This window comes from Polistes fuscatus, unplaced genomic scaffold (assembly GCF_010416935.1).
Source record: "Polistes fuscatus isolate 324 unplaced genomic scaffold, CU_Pfus_HIC Scaffold5, whole genome shotgun sequence".
NCBI lineage: Eukaryota > Metazoa > Arthropoda > Insecta > Hymenoptera > Vespidae > Polistes > Polistes fuscatus.
Window position 1 is genome coordinate 6,681,651 of NW_025113129.1, and position 21,760 is coordinate 6,703,410.

Consider the following 21,760-nt stretch of genomic DNA (forward strand, 5'->3'; position numbering starts at 1 on the left):
GAATTTGAGATACAATATTAGATATATAAAGTAGTTAACTCAAATGAAATACAAATTATAAAAAAAAAAAAAATTAGAAATTATTTCATTGTCGATGGAAAACAAGGATATTTTCGAAACTAATAAGTCAACAACGAGTGGTTATCCGTACGTCAACGAGTACGTGCCAGGTGAAATATGATAATCGTTGGCTGGAGCACGTTCGATTTATCATATTCCTTATGGTGCATTATCATAATAGCATCGAGCACGATATTCCATATTCTACATCGTCTCGACTTGACACGCTAATTCACGAAAGATCGATGCGAGTTTTCGATGTATTATATTGTCTATATACATATATATATATCAATTTCATAAGCAACGTAAAATGAAAATTTTTATCTTCAAATCTTTAATTAACAATTATAATAATAATAATAATAACAATAATAATAATTATTATTATTATAATTATAATAATAATAATAATAATAACAATAATAATAATAATAATAATAATGAAATAAAATAATCAAATGTACCAATTTGACAATATTATTAATAATGTAATATTATATTCGCAGCTGCCACAAAGCCACCAACGGTCGACATCGAACCAAAGGGTCAAGTTGTGGTACGTTTGGAAGATAGTCTAAGGATCATGTGTACGATGGGTTCGCCATTGCAAATCTGTCGTGTTGAGATCCAAGGTGAAAGCAGCACTATTCTCTCGTTAAATCAAACAGCAGAGGATGGTATAAAGTATTACGGCGAAGGTACTCATAAAGGTCAATGCGGAGTCCACATCTTCAAAGTGAAGGAGAAACACAACGGAATCTTCAAGTGTGCTTTAACACCAGTAGATGGTCGTACAGAAAGCTATGCCAGCGTTGACATCGTCATTGCTAGTAAGCATCATTCATTGTCAATCTTATCTTCCAATTATTCTCACTCACCAATCGAAATTCATCTCGAATGTATTTGAACATATATTTTTTATTTTATTTCATTTTTCATATACAGAACCGCCGAACAATCCAGAACTTCAAACGAGTCAAGGACACTATGGCAGAAACGAATACCAAAAAGGAGAAAAATTAGAAATCAGTTGTAGTGCCTCTGGTGGACGACCGCCTGCGAACATCTCTCTCTATCTCGGTTTGTAGAGAATATTATTTTTAATTAAATGTAAAATAATCTTCAAATTTTTTCTCGAATTCGATATAATTTCGATACGACGAATCCACAGATGACGAACTCCTTGGCAACGACGAGAGACCATCGACATATGACGATTTGAAGACGAACGAAGCATCCGTCGCAATACAAAATGCCTCGCGTAGTTTGGATTGGACTGATAACAGCAAGACTTTAAGATGCGTAACCAGTCACATTGCTTTGGACCAACCCAAAGAGAGAAAAATGCAGCTTCATGTTTATTGTAAGTTTGATTTATTTCTTTTCTTTTTTCTTCTTCAATCGCGTATATAATCTTATATTAACTAAACATTATGTACCGTTATCCATTTAGATCCACCTCAACCGCAACTAACCATCGAACGTTTTGGATACGTCATCGGCCGACAGGGTACAGTAAACGTAACAGTTTATGCTAATCCGAAACCTCGTTTCTTATGGCGAGTAGACGGCGAGAAAATCGAAGAAGGTCGTCCAGATGAAAGCAATCGTCTTGAAACTTCCACTGCCGTAGACCTGGTAAAAAGAACTGCTGCCCTTCCTTTTGCACCATTAATACAAAAAAAATCAGCAAGCAGCTAATTTCTTTGCGGTTTGAATTTTATTAAAACAAAAATATCGATCGAAGAACAAAACGATCCGGATTGTTGATAAAGATAAGGAAATACCTAGAAGGAAAAGTTTGGTGGTGGCGAATGGTGGTATGAGAGAACGAAGAGACTTGACTCTGGAGAAGAGAAGAGAAGAGAGGAGAGGAGGCGAGGAAGGTAGAACAGAAATCCAATATTGCTTTGCGCGCCAGTCAGCCTCGATTTACTGTTCATTCGGCGCGCGTTCTACATGCATCTGTGTGACTCGAAAGTTAACCACCAAGCGAGCATTCTGCAGCGACGTAATGAAATTCCATCGAACTCAGATGCTTAGACACTCAGAACTGGAAGCAACGACGCGTGCTACCACTAGAATATATGCTACCTCTCTCTCTCTCTCTCTCTCTCTCTCTTTATATATTTTTTATGACGGAGGTGTCTCAACTTTTCTTAGACAATTCTTTTCTTAGATATACCGATAAATTTATTAGCTTAAACGTGTCATAATTTTCTATTAATGGATATTTCAAACTTTGAATAAGAGTTGAATTAAATATTGTCGGGGGTTACGCTCAGTTAAAGTGGTTGCGTATATAGCTTGTCCTTTTTTTTGTTTTGTTAATCGTTTAGAAATACTTTCCAATCTAAATTATTAGAGAAGAAAATCAGATTTATTTTAATTATGAAAAATAGAACTTATTTTCGTTGTTTTATATTTCTATATTTATCTATCTATCTATCTATCTTTCTCTCTCTGTTGTTCTCATTCAACGAATATTTGATACTTCTACTAGCAGAGGGATATTTCGATGGTGAATGGTACTCGACGGATTCCGCGGAAAGTTCCAAAGCGCGATGCTCGTATCCCCCTCCCCTTAACGTGGGATGCAACGCTCTGGAACAACACTCCGCGTGCAAGAACCAATAAAGCTCTGGTTGAAATTGCCCGAACTGAGCTTTTGTGTATAAATGGCTTTCGATCTGACGAAGCTTCGCCGGCAAGCGACTCGTTGACTCTCTCCCTCCCCCCTCTTCCTCTCCCCCACCATTCCCCGATCTACCTTTCCATGAATACGCAGAATCAGCCTTTATTGAAAACGCAATTACGAAGTAGAAGAAAATTTGCAAAGAGTTATTAAAAAGTAACGCGCGTGTTGAAATACTCTTATTTTTATTTTAAATATTGTTCCACGCTTATCTTTATATTATTTTTTGGATCGATCGTTTGTTCGTTCGAACGATGTTGTTGATTTTTCTCCTCTTCGATCATTATTTCTTCGTATAAAAAAATCCAATAATTGTTATTTTTTTTTGTTCATTTATAGGGTAACGGCGCGTGGCTTGTTGTTTTAACCATCGATAGTGTTCAAAAGTCTGACACGGAGAAGGAATACATATTGGAAGCTCATAACATAGAAGGAGCTTACGAGTACCGTATTGTTTTGTCAACGTCTCCAGAACCAGCAGGTAACTTAACGATTATACATTTTTAACCCAAAACTATTCTCTTCTTTTATCAACAACATTCATCTCACCGTCGTCATATATATATCTACATATAAATACATTCAATTTACATACAAAAATTTGTATAACAACAAAGAAACATTAACTTCTTCCTAAGAGGTAATATAAAAAAGAAAAAAGAAATAAAGCGTAAAAAACTTATTGTTCAAATTGAGAAGGTTTTAAACTTGGTAGATATATCATCTTCCTTGCACTTTGTTCGTTTGTCACCGTCATTTTCATTCATTCAAAACTGTTCTCTCTTCTCACATGCTTAACACCGACCTTCGTCACGATCATTATCACACCTTTCTACTTATGTACATCACGATCGATCGATCATCATTATCTTTCCATGACGATCGACACACACACACACACACACACACACACACACACACACATATACACGATTTCTTTATAACTAAGTCTACTACTATTACTACTATCTATAACACATGTCACATAATATCTTTCCATGTGTGTATGTGTGTACGTTTTTCTCTAACCATATCGATCCTTCACCGCATGCTCATGCAGGAGCGTTCAGTCACTTCTATGGTAAGCTCTCCGAACACATGCACGCACTAGGTAATGTCATTTTTTCAAATTATTATACGTAAGCCTGTAGTATTCAAAAAAATAAAAACTCTCATTCGTCATTGTAAAAAAAAATAACGTGTTCAAGTGTTCGTCATCCTTTTTTCTAACACCGATCTAATGGTAATGAACGTACAATTTTTCTAATTGCATCTACAATTACTCCTATAGATTTTCTATATCTTTTTGTCGATATTTTCAATACTCCATGTAACATTGACTAAACCGCGAATATTAACTTTCGTAACACATATATATATATATTATGTTGAAAGAATTACGATACTAATTTAACGTTGCCATTAGCTTTGGTTGTATTACTCTTTTTATTATTAACCTTATAATATATCAAAGCAATGATCGAATCCAATTCATTACCATTATTTACTTGTGTTGGATGGCAAACAATGATATATATTAACAAAGAAAAAAAGAATGAATTCAAAATAAACGATTGATTAACAATTTTAATGTCAATTTTCTAATGAATCAAATTTTATTTTGGATTCATTATTTAATGTTTACGAATGAAACGAACAAATATTATTAGAAATTAATTAGATTTGGGAGTGTAATCTTTGATATTGTTTAAATATATTATTGAAATTAATAATATTCGTTCTATGAGAATTAATTTATTAAAAGAAAATACATCTACGAAATATTTCGGTGTATTTTCTTTTATTTCTTTATAGTTTTTGATGTATAGTCGATAGAATTTTTACAAAGATTTTCCATAGGAGATCTCCACTCTGGTTAAAATAAATAAATATATTATAATATGATTCCCCCCCCCAAAAAAATATTTAAAATATAATAAACGATTTAAGATCGAAGTATGATCCATATGGAACTTTGTATTTTAGTATTCATGGTTTATGTAGAAAGTTACTCGTTGTTAATTTCAAAAGAAGAAACGTATCATCTTTTGCAAGAATACGATCGAAATATATTTTTCTGATCATTATATTGTATATGTTACAGGCAAATTATATCTTTTAGAATAAACAAAAATATATATATAATAATTTATTAAGAAAAAAACATCGGGTAACCCGTGAACATTTTCATCATTTGATGCATCGCCTACATATATAAATATATATCTTATGTAATCAAATTTATTAATTTCATTCAGATATGGGCGATGAATGAAAGGTGAAAACATGAAAAAATACAAATGGAAAAATACAATTTGAAATTAATTTCCTTTGCACAACCTTTATAACTGTCACGCCCACGCATATTCGGAATTGCAGCGGAAAAAGTCACCGATTACGTGGAACTTGTAAAACAACGTTTTTCCGTTGAGTCCAACTTGAACAGTATGCATCGTGTAATTTGTAATAACATTAAAGTAGAGGACCTATGTGGCACCCTATATTTATATATACTATATGCATATTGTAAATCCTAGAAAATCATTTAGTATTGTACCCCTTTCATTACTTACATTACCTGTAACATATACGAAGTACATTATATAGCCCATTGTAGGAAAGTTTTCAATTGAGTGCAAACATCTAATCTAATCTCATTATACGTAAGCATGATTCGCGAATATTTACTTTGATTTTTCATTTAAAAAAGCTTGGACATAAATATTATGCAAACGATTAAGCCGTTGAAAATACAACAACGAAAGATGAATCAGTTTTGTTGTATTTTCCTTGATATTTAATCGATATAAATTTAATGTCACAATCCATGTAGTATAAGTGCACCGCTTTTTGTTGCAACCTTTAATCGAATAAATTCAAATGAAGAAAAAAATATAAATAAATAAATAAGAGTTAAATATATATATATAAACGAACGAAAGAAATAAATAATTGTATCATAAATATATACATATATAAATATACATATATATATATATATATACATTTTTTGTTATCAACGATCATAGGTGTCGATCTTGATGCTGGATCAATCATCGGTATCGTTGTTGGTGCTTTGGTACTCATTCTCATCGTGTTCTTGGTGATTTTCGCTCGAGCAACCGGTCGCTGGTGCTTCGCAGGTGAGTTAGAATATAACTAGAAGCAAAAAACAAAAAAAAACAAAAGATAAAATAAGAAATTTCATTATTAGTTCATTAATATTTTTGATTCCGTGTATTATACTATCCATACTATGTACCATGTTCGTTTTACAGCAAGGTAAATTTTGTTCTCCCCTATGTATCCTCGATGGAAGAATTTTCCATTTGTCTATTATTCGAACATACAGTCATTTTCGTCCACATGGTAGAAAGTGAAATTAGTTGGCTATTGTGAGAAAAGCGAGAGCAACGATATATACATACATATATACCTATACATATAGGCGAAACTCATCGATACGAAAGATAAAAAGAAAGAAAGATAGATAGATGGATAGATAGATAGATAGATAGATAGACAGATAGATAGATAGATAGATAAATAGGAGGAAAAAAAAGAAAGAGAAGAGAAAGAAGAGAAGAGCAACGAAAAGAATTCGTATTTTGCCAAGTTTTTAGATGGAGGCTAGTCCTAACGAGTTTCATTGTCCGTTGCCAAGTTTATCCGGGCCCTCGATGAACGAACGGCGGTCTCTAATGTCGGGGGTATATTCTGCTAATTCCGTATCTTTCCATTTTTTCTAGACTACAAACGAAACTTATTGGGAAAATGTAACAGTGTGTATAGGAAAATAGAAAAAAATAAAAAAGAACAGAAAATATCGGCTGAGCTATTTAAATTTTTTATTTTTTTTTTTTATTTCTTCCGATTAGACTTTTACGAATTTCAATCGATGAAATAATATAATGCTCGATATATAGTACACATACTACACACATATACAAAATATGTGTACATACCTACCATACACGCGCATATACATATATATCTGTATAGAGAGTTAGGTATATGTATACAAAAAAAAATGTGTATATAGTGATAGCACGCAAAACGAGAAAGGCGTGTATTTTGAAATTTTTTTTGCGTAGCTAACGATTCCTCTTTTTCTACACGATCTCATCAGCCAAGTTATTTATCAGAGCTACTACTATTCCTCTATTTACTACTACCTATCTTTACTTTATATTATTATGTACGTATACAAATGTCTTGTGTGTTGTGCCGCTATTGATAGGACAGCATGCAAGTCGGGCCAAGTAAAGAATACGGAGATACACCAACAATAACCGTGCGATTCCGTACTCTAGGCATGATACTGTCCAGGGGTAAGTCACCTCAGACAGCAAACAAAACCCCCATCAACAAACCTTTATTTTTTTCTAATCAAAAAAGTGCTCGTCTTGTTTTTCATCATCTCAGACTCTCGTCTCTCTCTCTCTCTCTCTCTCTCTATCTCTCTGTTATCCGTCATTATTTTCTCAACAAATTCATTTATTATTTTTATCAATTATCTATTGCATTCTCATAATATGCATTTGCATTTTTCCACGAAGTCAATTTGCACGTTGATCATTAAATTAGAGAAAAATATTAAAGTAAAACAAAAAAGAAATGAAAAAAATTATTAAACAGATTATAAAATCCATCTTTGTATTATTCACGAATGATACTTTTACCGAAACTTAATAAAATCATTTCTTACTTTTTTTTCCCAACGAGCTGAAAAAAGAAATGAGCATGGTGTCGAGAGTTGATAAATTGATATTTCACAAAAAAGAAAACAAAACAAATAAATATATATATTACAAATGCAGGAGATTAATACTACTATACTCACGTACTATTCGCACGAATATTTCTAAATATCTTCTCATAATTCTTGGTTTCGTTTATCGTAGATCCTTCCCCATCTAATTTTTCCTATCTCGTTAGTCATCAGAATTCTGTTGCCCGAATAAACAAAAAATAAAAGAAAAAACATTATATTATATTGAAATAGAAAAGAAAAAAAGTGTTATGCATGCACTTCGTGCTTACAATTATTATTGCTCATTACTGCATGTGTCAACATAGTTAGATACTTGTTACGTATGTATTATTAGCCTTCTCTTTCTATCTTTCCCTCTTTCTCTTTCTCTCTCTCTCCCCCCTTTTTCACATATATAATATTAATAATTATTATTCGCGCAAAAAAATTATTAACAACTTAGAGACGAATAAAAGACTCTAAGTCGTTTTGCGACAAGCAACGGCAATGGAATCGGCAAAGGCAAGTGCGATGAAACTCAATTAATTTGATTTGTTCATTAATCAAACGTTTTCGTGGTGTCGCAAAAACGTTCCGAAAATAAAAGAAAAGTAATAATAATAATAATAATAATAATAATAATATAAATTAGTCCTTATTTGTTAATTACTACTATTCTTATTATTATTATTATTATTCCCTGATAGATTGTTCAAGCATGTTTGTACGTTTTCTCTCCCTTATTTTTTTATACATATCTTTCTATATATATACATATATAGATACATAGACATTCGTTACATTTGTTAATAAATATATATCGTATAATCTTTGTTATAGTTCGTAATTATTAGAAAGTATATACACTTGTCTTGATACACATATTTTTTGTACCAGTCAAATAAAAATAATTAATAATTAGTTAATATATTATGCATATATAAAGATAAATAAGATGTACTATAGAAAAACAATGGACGAAAAAAAACAATGATAAATCATAAAAAGAAAGAAAAAGAAAGAAAGAGAGAAATGTGGGCGAGATATTAAAAAATCAGCACACAAATATGCACTTTTTAAAAAAGAACACGCATACGTACTTACATATTTTATTTGACCACATTTCATATAAATGTCTAGTAATTTAAAAGAAGGAAAAAAAAATCTTTTAGAATTTCTTGAACATTTTACATACGTACATACATGCATACATACATACAAACAATCATATATACATATATACATACACACATACAAATAATTATATATACATATATACATGCATACATACATATGCTTAAACAAGGACACGTAATAAATACAATAAACAATATGAGAAAAATATGAGACAAAAAAGGGTGTACCAACGCGCATAGGGGTTTGCCTTGACCGATCGTGGCGTTGCTTGTTGCAGCGAGGCGGCGGGGCGACGAGGAAGCTGCCGATGGTGTCGGCGCTGGAAGTGAGGCACACATAACGCCTGCCGATGACGAGGATGAAGATCAAGAAGACCCAAGGATCATCGATGAAAAAATACCGCAAGGTGGCCAGGAAAACCCGATCCATGCGAGCACCGAGTACGTCAATGGTCGTACCAACGATTATAAGGATACGAAAAAGGATGAGAAAACGGATACACCTGTCTAATAATATTTCTAATTCTCCTCGAAATTTGCGATGCCCTTTTCAAGGACACTCCCTCGATCGCCGGACGCTCGATCCTAAAAAAAAACACACGCGACACATATACATATACACAAACCTCTTCCCCTCTCCCTCACCCTCGGACTCACCCTCTCACCTTTTCACACTCCTTCTTTTTTTTATTCTCCTCATTCCCTCCCAACTCCCTACCGACCCTTTCTCCTTCTCCTTCTCCTCCATCTTTTCTCTACTTTCAACAACAAAAATAATATAATCAGGCGCTTTTGTTTCACAAGAAATTCTCTCTTTTGTAATAATAATTAGTAAATTAAACGGACCTAGCGATTGTAGGATTTAGGTACATTTATAAATGTCGAAAATATCGAACGAAACTTAATGTTTGCTCTATGCACTTTGTTCTATTTATCTTTTTTTTTTGTTTTATTATAATAAATCAAGGCTGGGACGACGAATAAACAGGCCTTTTTTTGCCTATTGGCTTTTTTTGAAAATTGTTTTTGCTCTTAGCTTTTTGACGTACGCATTATACATACTCGTATATATATATACGACGATTAATCTATTAGTATTGTTCTAACGCCGAGCAGCCTCAATTTTTACATTTTTCTATGATGTTTAAGAAAAAAAAAAGAAAGATAAAAAATACTTATACATTTTATCAATAGATCGATATTAAACAGTAGATTTTTGACATTTATATTTATTTCATAATATAGTTCAAGATACTCTTAATGTCGAAATATTGTCAAGACTAATATTTGAAATTAGGGAATTCATTAGAAACGAAGTTGAGCAAAGAAAACACGTTCGATTTTTTTAATTGCATTTGTTATGCAATTGTTGTTCATTCTAGATTTTTTCTTACGAAAGAGTAAGTATATATATATATATACCAAGTAATAATAAGGAAAAAAGCAAAACAAAAAAACATTGCAATTACAGATCGTTTTATAATACAAATTTGTCCTTGTAAGAAAGAGAGAGAAAAAGAGAAGGAAGTAAGGAGGGAGGAAGTGAGAGAGAAAGAGAGAGAGAGAGAGAGGGAGAGAAAGAGAGAGGTATTCGCCGGCGACGGTCCTGATTAACTCTACGTGTGTTGTATATATTAAAAATATACATATACATATTAAATATAAATAATTACGCGATATGAGATAATTGAAATAATAGCGGTTGAATATATATATATATATATATAGAATATATATATAGATATATATATTTCTGCATCGAAGCAGTTGGCATGCAACTCGAAAATATAAAATCGATGATATACTTATTTATCTATTTGCAATCCAATTGCCGATGACACATCGTTATACCATCGATTTGAGACAAAAATTATTGGCCAGAGTATTATAATGATAAGATTTACTTAAAGGTATATATAATAATGTAAAAAAAAAAACTAGAAAGAAATATTCAAAGAACGAGATTAGAGAATATAAAAAAAAAAAAATAAGGAAAAGATTAAGGAGATGATGTTGATGAATTATAATGATGATAACGATGATGGAAGAAGGAGTAAATGGAAAATTTTTGATGACACGTGATCATCGAAAAACTACTTGAAAATAATACATCCTGTCTATGTGGATCGAGATTAGAAAGAAAATGAAAAAAAAAGTAAGATTATTATACATACATATATAAGTACGTCGATGTATGTTGCCAATAGGTACTTTGTATCGTGTTCGCGATGTCAAAACGTTGTTTGAGCCATTACAGAGGCTGAAGCTCTCACACTTTCTTCTGGATATATCACAATTTTATTAGTTTAATATCTGTAGGTAATAGAATTTCTTGGAAATAAATATTAAATGCATCTCTCCGGTCACTCGTCTACTTTCGACGATAGATATGCATCTCAACAATGATTTATTTACAAAAGAACAATATTCGAGTGCAAGAGTGAGAAAATGAGAGAATAGGGAAAAGAATGAAAATAAGAAAGAGAAAGAGAAAGAGGGAAAGAGAAAGAGAAAGAGAAAGATAGAGAGAGAGAGAGAGAGAGAGAGAGAATGAATGTAAATAAACGTAAAAAAAATTTCCCTATCCGTAGACAAAATGAACGAAATGAATGAATGAATGAAAAAGTTTTTTGATGATTTGTTTTCTCTTTTTCTCCTCTCCGCTCTCCCTCTCTCTCTCTCTTTCTCTCTCTCTCTGTCTCTCTCTCTCTCTCCTCGCTAATCTTCTTTTAAAATGCGTGGACACTGAAATAAGACAATTGATTTCATACAAATTTCATTTGATTTTCCTTTGATTATTAATTTACTCGGCGAAGTAGATGCGTGACGAGATTTATAAGACTAAAAGAAAAATCAGTTCAAACAGGTCCAACTACGCAGTAATGATTTTCACGGATCACTGCCAAAGTATATACATTGAAAAAAAAACAAACAAAAATATATATAGATATTATACATATATACAGAATTTACCAGAATAAAAAAAATAAAAGAATAAAAAGAATTTAAAAAAAAAAATAAAATAAACTATACACACACACACAAGCGGATTAAACATCCACATACACATATGCCATTTAAAATCTTAAAAGAAAAAAGAAAAAAAAGAGTAAACTGTGACTTCTGCTATCCCTACGACGATGATTTTTGCTAGATCACCGAGATTATACTTTAATCCGATTAGTAAATAAATTTTAGGATTAATGTTTAATAAAAATAAAATGTAATTGTAACTATTTAAAACATCGAACGATATTGATAAAACAATTGATATATTGCAAAAGAAAATGAAAGAGATTTTAGCCACTTTACGTGGTTAATATTAATCTGGGACAGTGGAAATGTTCATGGTTGTTAAAAAAAAAAAAAATTTGTTCTCACCGTACAATGTTCGACAACTATTGTTCTCAGCTTGTTGTAGCAACTGAAATCATTAAGTACGAATTTACGCTTATGGACTAACATAAAGAAAAGGGATATTTGCGTATGAATACGTTTAATGTGTACATTCGTTGTGGTTCATTCATAGTTCTAGCGACAACTTACTATTATAATACTTATTCTCGTAATTGATTTTTATCTATGGATATATTATTATGTATTATTATATATTATTATTAATATTATTATTATAATTATTAATTATTCGTAATGCTAATTACTTAAATTCTCTCAATGATCATGCTACGAGGAAAAGGACTGTATAGATTGTATACTTTTTGTATACTTTGTACTTTTGATATTAACAAATTCGCGTCAATTCATTTTTAATATCGCTCTTTTTCTCTCTCTTACTCTCTCACTTTCGCTTTTTTTCTTCTCTTTCTCTCTCTCGCTCTTTCTCTCTCTCTCTCTCTCTCTCTCTCTCTCTCTTTCAATCTATCTATCTATCTATGTTTTCTATCGCAGAAAAAAGAAATAAAAAAAAAATTAAGATATACTCGATGCTCGCAGTTCTAAACATGAATTAATATGAAAAAATATTTGTGAAACATCGTATTAAACAGATTATTACTATAATGATAATAACTATAAGAAGCATGATCGTTGGCCATACAATGGAATATATATAGATATATTATATATATATTTATGTTAATATATAAGACTCTAGCTAATATAAAAGAAAAAAAAATTAAAAAGAAAAAAAAAATAATACAAGAAAATAAAGAAGACGACCGACGACGATGACGACGACGATCGACAATGATTACGATCAATACCTGAAACTGGTTTTCTTCTCTACAAAAAATTTTTTAAGAGATCCGGAAACGAAATAATGTTTTGCCAAATGATGTCATTTATATTAATTTATAAATTTTTAAAATATAATTCAAGAGAATAAATCCAGTATGTGAGTACATTTAAATACAAATGTCAGGAATCGAGCAAAGATCGAAAATATTTAATTCATTTCACTATTTTTTGTTATTATCTTCTCCTTTAAATACAAATTTAAGAAAAAAAGAAAAATAAAAAACGCTCGATCACATTCCGAGTGAAAAGAGGGCCCAAAAAATATGTAAAACGGCATTTAATTAAAAGAAAACGCATTTAAAAAAAAGAAAAGAAGAACACTTTCAGAGATCGTTAACTTAATTCTTTAAAAGTAATAATAATAATAATAATAATAATAATTGCAAAACGAAACGAAATGAAATTAAATAAAAGAAGAATTTATAAAAAATTACAAAAAGGGGAAAAAAGGATAAATACAATAAACAAGTTTTAATGTTATATCGTGGTCGATTAAACGATACGAGGACAGCACACATAGACAGACATGCATACACATAAATACCTATACCCATAAACTAAAAAAAGACCATCTCTAATGACGGAAATATTTAGATTGTAAGAACACACATTTTGTATCTGTACTTGTAGATACAATGCAAGAGTAGGCAAGAGTAAAACAAAAATCTAACTAAGAATTCAAATGATATTAATATATAGAGATCTGTATGTATAATTTAATCGTAAGTTCATTCTCATCGCTATATTATAACTTAGATATATATATATATATATATATATATATATATATATATATATATATATATATATATATGATTATATGATTTTTGAAATAAAACATTTGTTTTAAATACATGTCCATGATAATATACGTTAAGAAACATGTGGTCTTTCCTGATTTTGAAGTTCCGTCGATTTTTAATAATAGTTTTTATTTTTACCACGTATAAACATGTTGACATGTTTACGTATAAAGAAAGAAATTATTAATTAATGAATTACCAATGATTGATTGATTTATTTTAGTATTAAAAAAAATATTGAGAATAAATAGAAATATTTTTCGATTATTTACAGGTAGTTCAACGACAAGGAACCTTGGCGAATCGTGAGTATTTAGCTATTTTAATACATAACAAATTTTAAAGGCTAGCATTCACTTTTTGCACTATAAATAAATTTTGCACTATTCTCCTTATACTTCCCCCTTTTGGATAAATTTTGTTTATTTCTGCTATGGTCGTAACTAATGCACACATGCGCCTATCTTTCGCTACATTAAAATATGCCTGTTTTATTGAAAGAAAAAAAAAAAGAAAGGAAATATAAAGGGATGCTTCAAATGGAAAAATGTTCCTCTACTACTACTACTATGAGCTTTTCGAAGAAGAAAATATTTATAGATGAAAAAAGAAAACAAACGCAAAATATTTAATGTTCACTAGATTGCAAGCATGATGCACATATTTTCAGAGACTTACTAGCAGATCCAGGAGCGGCTGTTACTCTTCTTCATTTTGGAAATTCGGAAACTACAAACAATGCCAATAAAAGGCAAAGGCAAGAAGTAGTAATTATATTTTTGACAGATTTTTATTTATTTGTTCATTTTTTTTTACTTTAATTCATTCACATCTGTCCTTGAGAAGCTTCATCGTTATTTTTGTCTCTTCATTTTATCGTTTGACATATTTCTAACCCATATTCGATATAAAGGAAAAAAAGGAATTTTCATCCAGTTACATATAAGTTTACTTATTTACACAGACGAGATTTATATATATATATATATATATATATTTATTTTTTCTGATAAGTATAATTTGATTAGAATTAATCTAAGCAAAATTGGAGTAATTCTAAGATTGGACTTTGAAGTATTCTATTATGTATATATGTATTTTAATCGTTTACGATAAAGTAGCATTTTACTCTTACAAACTTTAACCTAACTAAACTTTCCTTATTGCGGTGTTGGTAATATTTTCTAATAAACGTACACACAGCGGTGATGGTATGTATAGTCGTATATGTTTAATAAATATAATTTAGATCATATATAAAACACTGAAAATATGCCACGTGAGAAAAATATCTCTCATCTCTTATCTTTTAATATAAAGCATATGTTTACGTAAAATTATTGAAGTATCACGTGTATTGCTATTGCTTTTCAATAATTTCAATAACAACGTTCACATTTGTTATCTATCTGTGAAATACATCGTAAATAGATTCTCATGTAGATCGATCAATAAGAGTTAAACGTGTGCTGCGTTGTTTTGTTATATGATCTTTTGAGATACCTGCATATATAGTAATATAGAAGTAGCTACGTATATGTTAACAATAGTAAGTAAACTTTTTGTCTTTAGTAGCGACACGGAAAGTGCAGGCAGATATTCAAGGACAGAAGTAGATACTGCTTCTTCAGGACGAGGACGTAAACCAAAACTTAGTATTATTCAACTATTCCGACGTAACAAGGATAAAGTATCTGGTGCTGATACCGATACTATGAGAACTGTCGTTACAGTTGACGACGAAAAGGTAATTAATTAATCAAATTAAGATATTTTTAAAAAAGAAATAAAAAAATTTTATAATTTACGTATATTTATAATTTCTTTATAAAAAAAAAATGAAATTGTATATTATAATTTTATATCGAAAATTTAAAAAAAAAAATTTTACAATAAATACAATTGTACGTTATTTTTATAAACTAATACACACATCTAATATGTCATCGTTATTAAACACAAAAAAAATATTAGTAAGAGATAAACTAAATTTAAATAAAAAAGTTTTCTTTTTATAGATTCAGATTTATATATTACTGGTGTGAAATGGTCTTTCAATTTTTTTTTCATTCCCCCTCTTTATCTCTCTTACTACTGACATGAGATTTAATTGGAAAATTATTTCTGACAGGCCACAATTTCGAAGGCTATTACATAAATTTCCTCACCTTCGTCGAGTTGTCTGGGAAAACGTAAATAAGTCTCCAAAGCTTTCCAACTTTTCCGCCTTAAAACTTTCGAGACTCATTAATACCAAGGAATATTTTCCCAGAATTTTACTATCATAATCAGATCCTAGCAATTAGTATGGATAAAATCAATTTTTAATATTGCTATGCAATTAACATATATATATATATTATATTTTATAAATGAAGAAATAAATCTATGTATTAAAAAAATCTGTATATTAAGAAAAATTTACACTAATGAGCTATAATTTTTATAACGGTGAAGGTTTCAATACTCGTAAGCAATGCAAAACTGAATACAATCGATTGGAGGATACAAAAAGGATATGAAAAAAGGGTATAAAAAATAAAAAAGAAACATTACAAGGTCTTGAAAAATAACATATAAACAACTCATTGGTCGTAGTACAAGCGTTGTGTATCTTAATTAATGTAAATAAAAATTAAACAAAGTAAAAATTGTACAAAGTGTGTTCAGATTTGCTTCTCATCACTGTATATGATTAATGATTACTATAATTGATAATTATTTTGAATTGTGTGAACCATTTTAGCTTCAACCATGTGAACAACAACAGCAACAACAATCATCACCACAAGATAGTAGAATAAATCCAGCAAGCATAGAAGGTGGAATAGTTTACGCGGAGTTGGATTTAACTCAACAGCAACAAGGCGGAACTCCACGGCGTTTGAACGAAGATAAAACTGAATACGCAGAAATCTTGTATACAAAACCAGAAACAACTGACGAGGAAACCCCAGATAAATAATTTCACGTACAAATTAAGAACGTTCAAATCTCAACTTGTTATAAATAAAAAGAAAATCAATCTATTCGTATTAATGTTGCTTAATATGATTATGCGGCATTTCGTGTACTTATCGACAAATTATCTTTAAGAGAGTAGTAGTTTAATGTTATTCTATATTTAGATAGTATACGGAGGTCAAAAAAATGTTTTTACTCTTTTTTTATTATCTTTATTAATCCTTATCGGTTGTTAGCTTTTTTCATACGATTCTCATTAGATTGTAGCTAATTTCAGTTTGTATGCATATACATATTTCGTTTGTCACTTTTATTGTTTCTCACACGAAGCCTATATGCAAGGAAGACGATCGCAGTGTTATAAACGTGTTACGATATACACAATGAGAGGAAAATTTCTATTGCCACTAGAGAGCGCGTCGATTCCCTTGATCTGATTTTTCAAATATGTAAAAACCTACCTTTAACTTAGGAAAAAAATAGATAAATAAATCGACGAAGTAAATAAAAAATTATAAACTAAAAAAAATGGAATAATTGGTTATGATATCACAAAGTCAAGAAAAAACAACAATAGCATGAAAAAAATGTCGATAAATCATCCTATATATCTGTAAAAAAATTGTGAGATGGAATCAATTTATCTTTAACTCAATTAATATAAAAATGAATAATACTGCATGTAAAATGCAAAAAAACATCAAAAAGAACTATTTGTTTCATTTGTTTATTTATAAAATCACACGTACTTAAATCTGAACTTCTGATACCACCGCAACCATTGTGGACAATTATCGTACTCGGTATTTAGTTATTTTCAACAACACAAATTCGACGAAAACACGTATCTCGATCGTCTTCCTTGTATATAGCTTCTTTGTTTCTCATGTGAAAGGTGAAAAACGCCCCATAAGGGTAATTTTTTTTCTCTTTTTCTGTTTTCTCTTCTTTTTTTTCTTTTCAATTAATTTCTAGTCATACTTAATAATGTTTCGAGTATGCATTCGTGAAAGATCGCGAATAAGAAGTAACAAAATAAAGATAAAACTGCTGAAAAATATGACAATTGTTTTAAGACTATACTAGTATGTACAGTAAAACCTCCTATAACGCTCTATTCTCTTGGCGCGATATCCATATAACGCGGTACGAATTAATCGCGTTATAGGAGGTTTTACTATATATACTATCTAAATATTAATCTTTATGTATCGTATTCGAGCACGTACATATGTACTTAACTGAGTACAAGATGCTTCTTCTTTTTATTTTTCTAAACATACTTTTTTAACTTATCATTGTTATTCGATAAAAAAAGGAAAAACATTTCGACTAATCGTTCATATATTCTTAACAAAAAAGTATCATGCTACTCTTTTTGTATGTCAATGATTTTATTTTTTAAACTTTAATAATAATTCCATTAGTTATACGTAATCATTTTTTAATAATAATTTGTACAAATGTATCGAAAACGTCCATATATGAAAGTAATAATTTGTACACACGTTAAGAAAATAATCAATAAATTTTATCTATTTATTGAAATCATAATAATTGATTAGTAATCTCTTATATATATATATATATTAATTTCCAATTTCAATGAAACAACAATTAGTCTAATGATCCACACTCGAATTATTAGTTTTATTAATTTAAACGAAACGTATGTGTATAAATTAAAACATTCATAATAATTAAGTTTTATAAGTTCGTCTAATGAATTCCAATTAACGTACAACATTAAATAAAATTAGTTCGTTTTGTATACCTGCCTTTAATAAATAAATATGAAATTATTAAAGAAAGATATTTTTTAAATCTCAAAAAATAAGAAAATTTAATGTGTATAATATAAGTTTTCTAATTCCATAAATACCAATAATTGTAAAGGAGATTTAAAAGTGAAATTTGTTTTAATTGTTTTTCATATATTATTCATCATCTGTCATAGTTTCGTCCATTATAGTAGTATCAGTTTCTTCTTCCATTATAGTAGTATCAGTTTCTTCTTCACCTTCTTGATAAATCGTCTCTTCATCCGTTTCATCTTCGAAATCATTCTCTTTCAAGAAATCGTCCTCGACGATATCTTCCTTTTCATCACGAGGTACACGATGTTGATAAGTTTTATAAATTTCATCGGTCATATCGGCTGTCAATTTATTAAATTCAATACGACTATCATCTAAAATAAAACTACGTGGCTTGGAACAATCCAATGGTCTACTAATCATCGAAGTGCCTGCACTAGAATTCGGATCGATTTTTGGAATGATCGTAGATTTGCTCAAATGACTCATAAAATCAATTTCATTAGGATAATCATCGCAAACTTTAAGTCTATCAGAGATCGACATTTTCGGAGGATAACGTGCTTTGAAAGTAGCAACCATCTTCTTTTCGCATTCTTCAGAAACGTGTTCTAAGTATTTAGGATCAAATAGTGGATAAGATTTCTTTATACGTTTGGATTGGCCTAGATTAAGATGCCACGTAGTACTAACAAGCATGCTATTCAAATTTTCCTTTTTCAATTGAGGAGCTAAAGAGGGTAATTGAGGATTTTCAAATTCATGGGCTTTTCCCATGCCAAGACCTAGATTCCTACGATACCATAAATAAGAATCAACGTCAGTTACAGTTTGACCTCCTGGAATTGATACGTCACAACCTTCTACTTTTCCTGGAGTAGTTTGTATAGATTCGAAAAGTATCTTCCTTCTTGCGGCATGTCCTTTGCTACCGTTCAACTTAAAGTTCTCTTGTTCGAACGTAAATATCACAGGTGTTATAAAAAATTCTAATCTTTGATTAGTGTTCAAAATTTTCGTAACGGCATAAACAAAAGAGTTTAGATTTTTACAACGTAAAACATAAATAGCACCACGATCTTTATTAAATAATGGTGGACCGATCCAACAAGGATCACCTACGTAATATCCATCTTTAGAGAGCAAAGCACCTAATGTGATTTTGTTACACTCGATTAAAATATTTGGTGCGTCGTCGAATGCACTTTTCAAAGCATTGGCTAGAGTTGATCTGTTACGACCACCATAAAGAATACCGCAAATAGGTTTTGAAAAATTGATCGTCCAAACGTGGGGAAATATTTTGAAACAATGCTGTAAATTGAATCTATTTAAATGTTTCGAACATTTTTTTATTGAACTCTTCAAACTTTCGGTATAATAAGAATCTCCGCATATAACTGCTGAATCTAAGACAGCAGGATTCCATCTCGATGGATGACTTAAATATTGCATAGCTAATACAGCTACGCAAATAGCTGCTTGATTTTTACCAGCACGATTACCAAACCTAGAATCATAGCAACCAATCGTACCCCAAATCGAATATATTAAATCTGTTACTTCTATAGCATAATTGTTCCAATATAATTTCATTGGTTTCTCTTTTTCTTCCTCGTTATTGTAACGTTTCTTCTTTTGTCTCCTTTTCGAAGATTTCTTATCAATTTTAATTATTTCTGGAGCATGATCAAAAGTCCAATGATAATCTAAATAAATCCACATTGGATCTTCTTGAAATTCGATTGATGGGGACACGTTAACTGAATCAACGTGAAGTCGATGAATAAAAAATCCTGTTGACTCTTCTATTTGATTGAAACACATGTTTTTGACCATTTGACAAATATTTGAAAAAATACACAAACAAGCCACGCCATTGGTCGATACTTTTCTTCCTTTATCGTTGCATTGATAAGGATCTAAGTAGTAATAGGAATTTGTTGATCTTGAATACCAAAATCCATAGCAACAATTAGTAAATTGTATGATACCACTACTATATTTTACAAAGTGTTTCTTTAAATATTTCCTTACCTAAAAAATAATATATACTTTATAATCAAGTGATCTAAGTATCTTATTAAAACTTAATCGTATTAGCTTACTTGAACATAGAAATCATTTCGGTCGGTACGAGGATCAATAGTAAGTGGTACCAAACAAGATGCACAATCTCGAAGATCAAAAATTCTATTCATCAAAGTAATGTTCCTCAAAATGTGTTCGGTATGAAATTTTGGTTCGTGATACTCCCTGTAAAGACTTTCAGCTACTTCAATTATTTTATCGATCATTCCTGGAAGAGGACTCTGAACGATATCCCTTTTAAACATGACAGCTAAAATTGCTACGAAATAGCAACGTTTTACTCTAGGCTCTTTAATAGTTTCTCGATCGCTTAGAGCAACGGTTCCTATTATGAAAATTGGTTTGGTTTCTGGAACAGTAGGTTTGAATATTGCTTCTAAGTCATATGGCTCTGCTTCCATTTTGTGTATTTCAGCTAAAGATGTCGTAGGAATAACAAATTCGTGTAATCCTTTAACATCGCTGCAATCAGGATCTAGCTTTTTTGCATAGGAAATTGTTACGACTCTCATAACAAATTGGATCTCTTCAGCTTGATTGATCTCCTTTATGATAATCCTCAAAAATTCCTTTATATTCGTTGAAGTGACTATTCGTAATATTTTAGTTTTTTTGATTACCCACCAAGCAAAATAATTATCGTTAGTCCTGGTAACACCTATGTGACTATCTTCACAAACGATAATTGCACCGGTATAAGCAGGACTATCAAAGACGTATTTTAAAGACATTGCTAAATTCCATCCCTCGATGGCATAAAGAGTTCCATAATGTAAAGGTACAAATACGGGACGAAATACATAATTAGCAATCTCAAATTCAGGTAAAAGACCATCAGACATGTTACTGACAGTCGAATCTTCTGTCGCCAATATACTGTCAAACGTATAATCGCAACTAGCTTCGAACAAGCCTCTGATAATTCGTACAGACCATAGTACAGGATCATGGATCAATGACCAAGCCATTATGCAAAGATCTATAGGTGTAATAACTGAAACGTGTTCCTTAAATTTCCTATCGTATGGTTTTCTTCTTATCATTAATTTAACCAATTCGTATGGATCAATATTCTCATTTACATATCTTTCAATATTTGTTTTAAACGGTGCTAATAATGGCCTGGTTATTTCATCTTCTAATACGATTACGTCTAACATCGAAGCATCGTAGTATCGAAT

At 30.5% G+C, this 21,760-nt stretch overlaps 1 protein-coding gene across 5 annotated transcripts in view; it reads left to right on the plus strand.

The window, feature by feature from the left end:
- Positions 1-17,729, plus strand: part of LOC122522427 (fasciclin-3) — a 240,718-nt gene extending 222,989 nt beyond the window's left edge. Inside the window, exons 2-12 of one of the 5 annotated variants that reach the window (XM_043643517.1) lie at positions 570-893; positions 1,009-1,143; positions 1,235-1,426; positions 1,517-1,701; positions 3,098-3,239; positions 3,819-3,839; positions 5,788-5,901; positions 13,982-14,012; positions 14,378-14,464; positions 15,280-15,454; positions 16,454-17,729. In XM_043643517.1, the coding sequence (XP_043499452.1) occupies positions 570-893; positions 1,009-1,143; positions 1,235-1,426; positions 1,517-1,701; positions 3,098-3,239; positions 3,819-3,839; positions 5,788-5,901; positions 13,982-14,012; positions 14,378-14,464; positions 15,280-15,454; positions 16,454-16,672 (1,625 nt within the window). In that variant the 3' untranslated portion in view covers positions 16,673-17,729. Of the gene's footprint in view, positions 1-569; positions 894-1,008; positions 1,144-1,234; positions 1,427-1,516; positions 1,702-3,097; positions 3,240-3,818; positions 3,840-5,787; positions 5,902-8,925; positions 9,796-13,981; positions 14,013-14,377; positions 14,465-15,279; positions 15,455-15,838; positions 16,078-16,453 lie in introns of those variants that run through there. The other 4 variants (XM_043643521.1, XM_043643519.1, XM_043643518.1 and 1 more) reach the window with 4 other exon arrangements.
- The last annotated feature ends 4,031 nt before the right edge of the window (positions 17,730-21,760 follow it).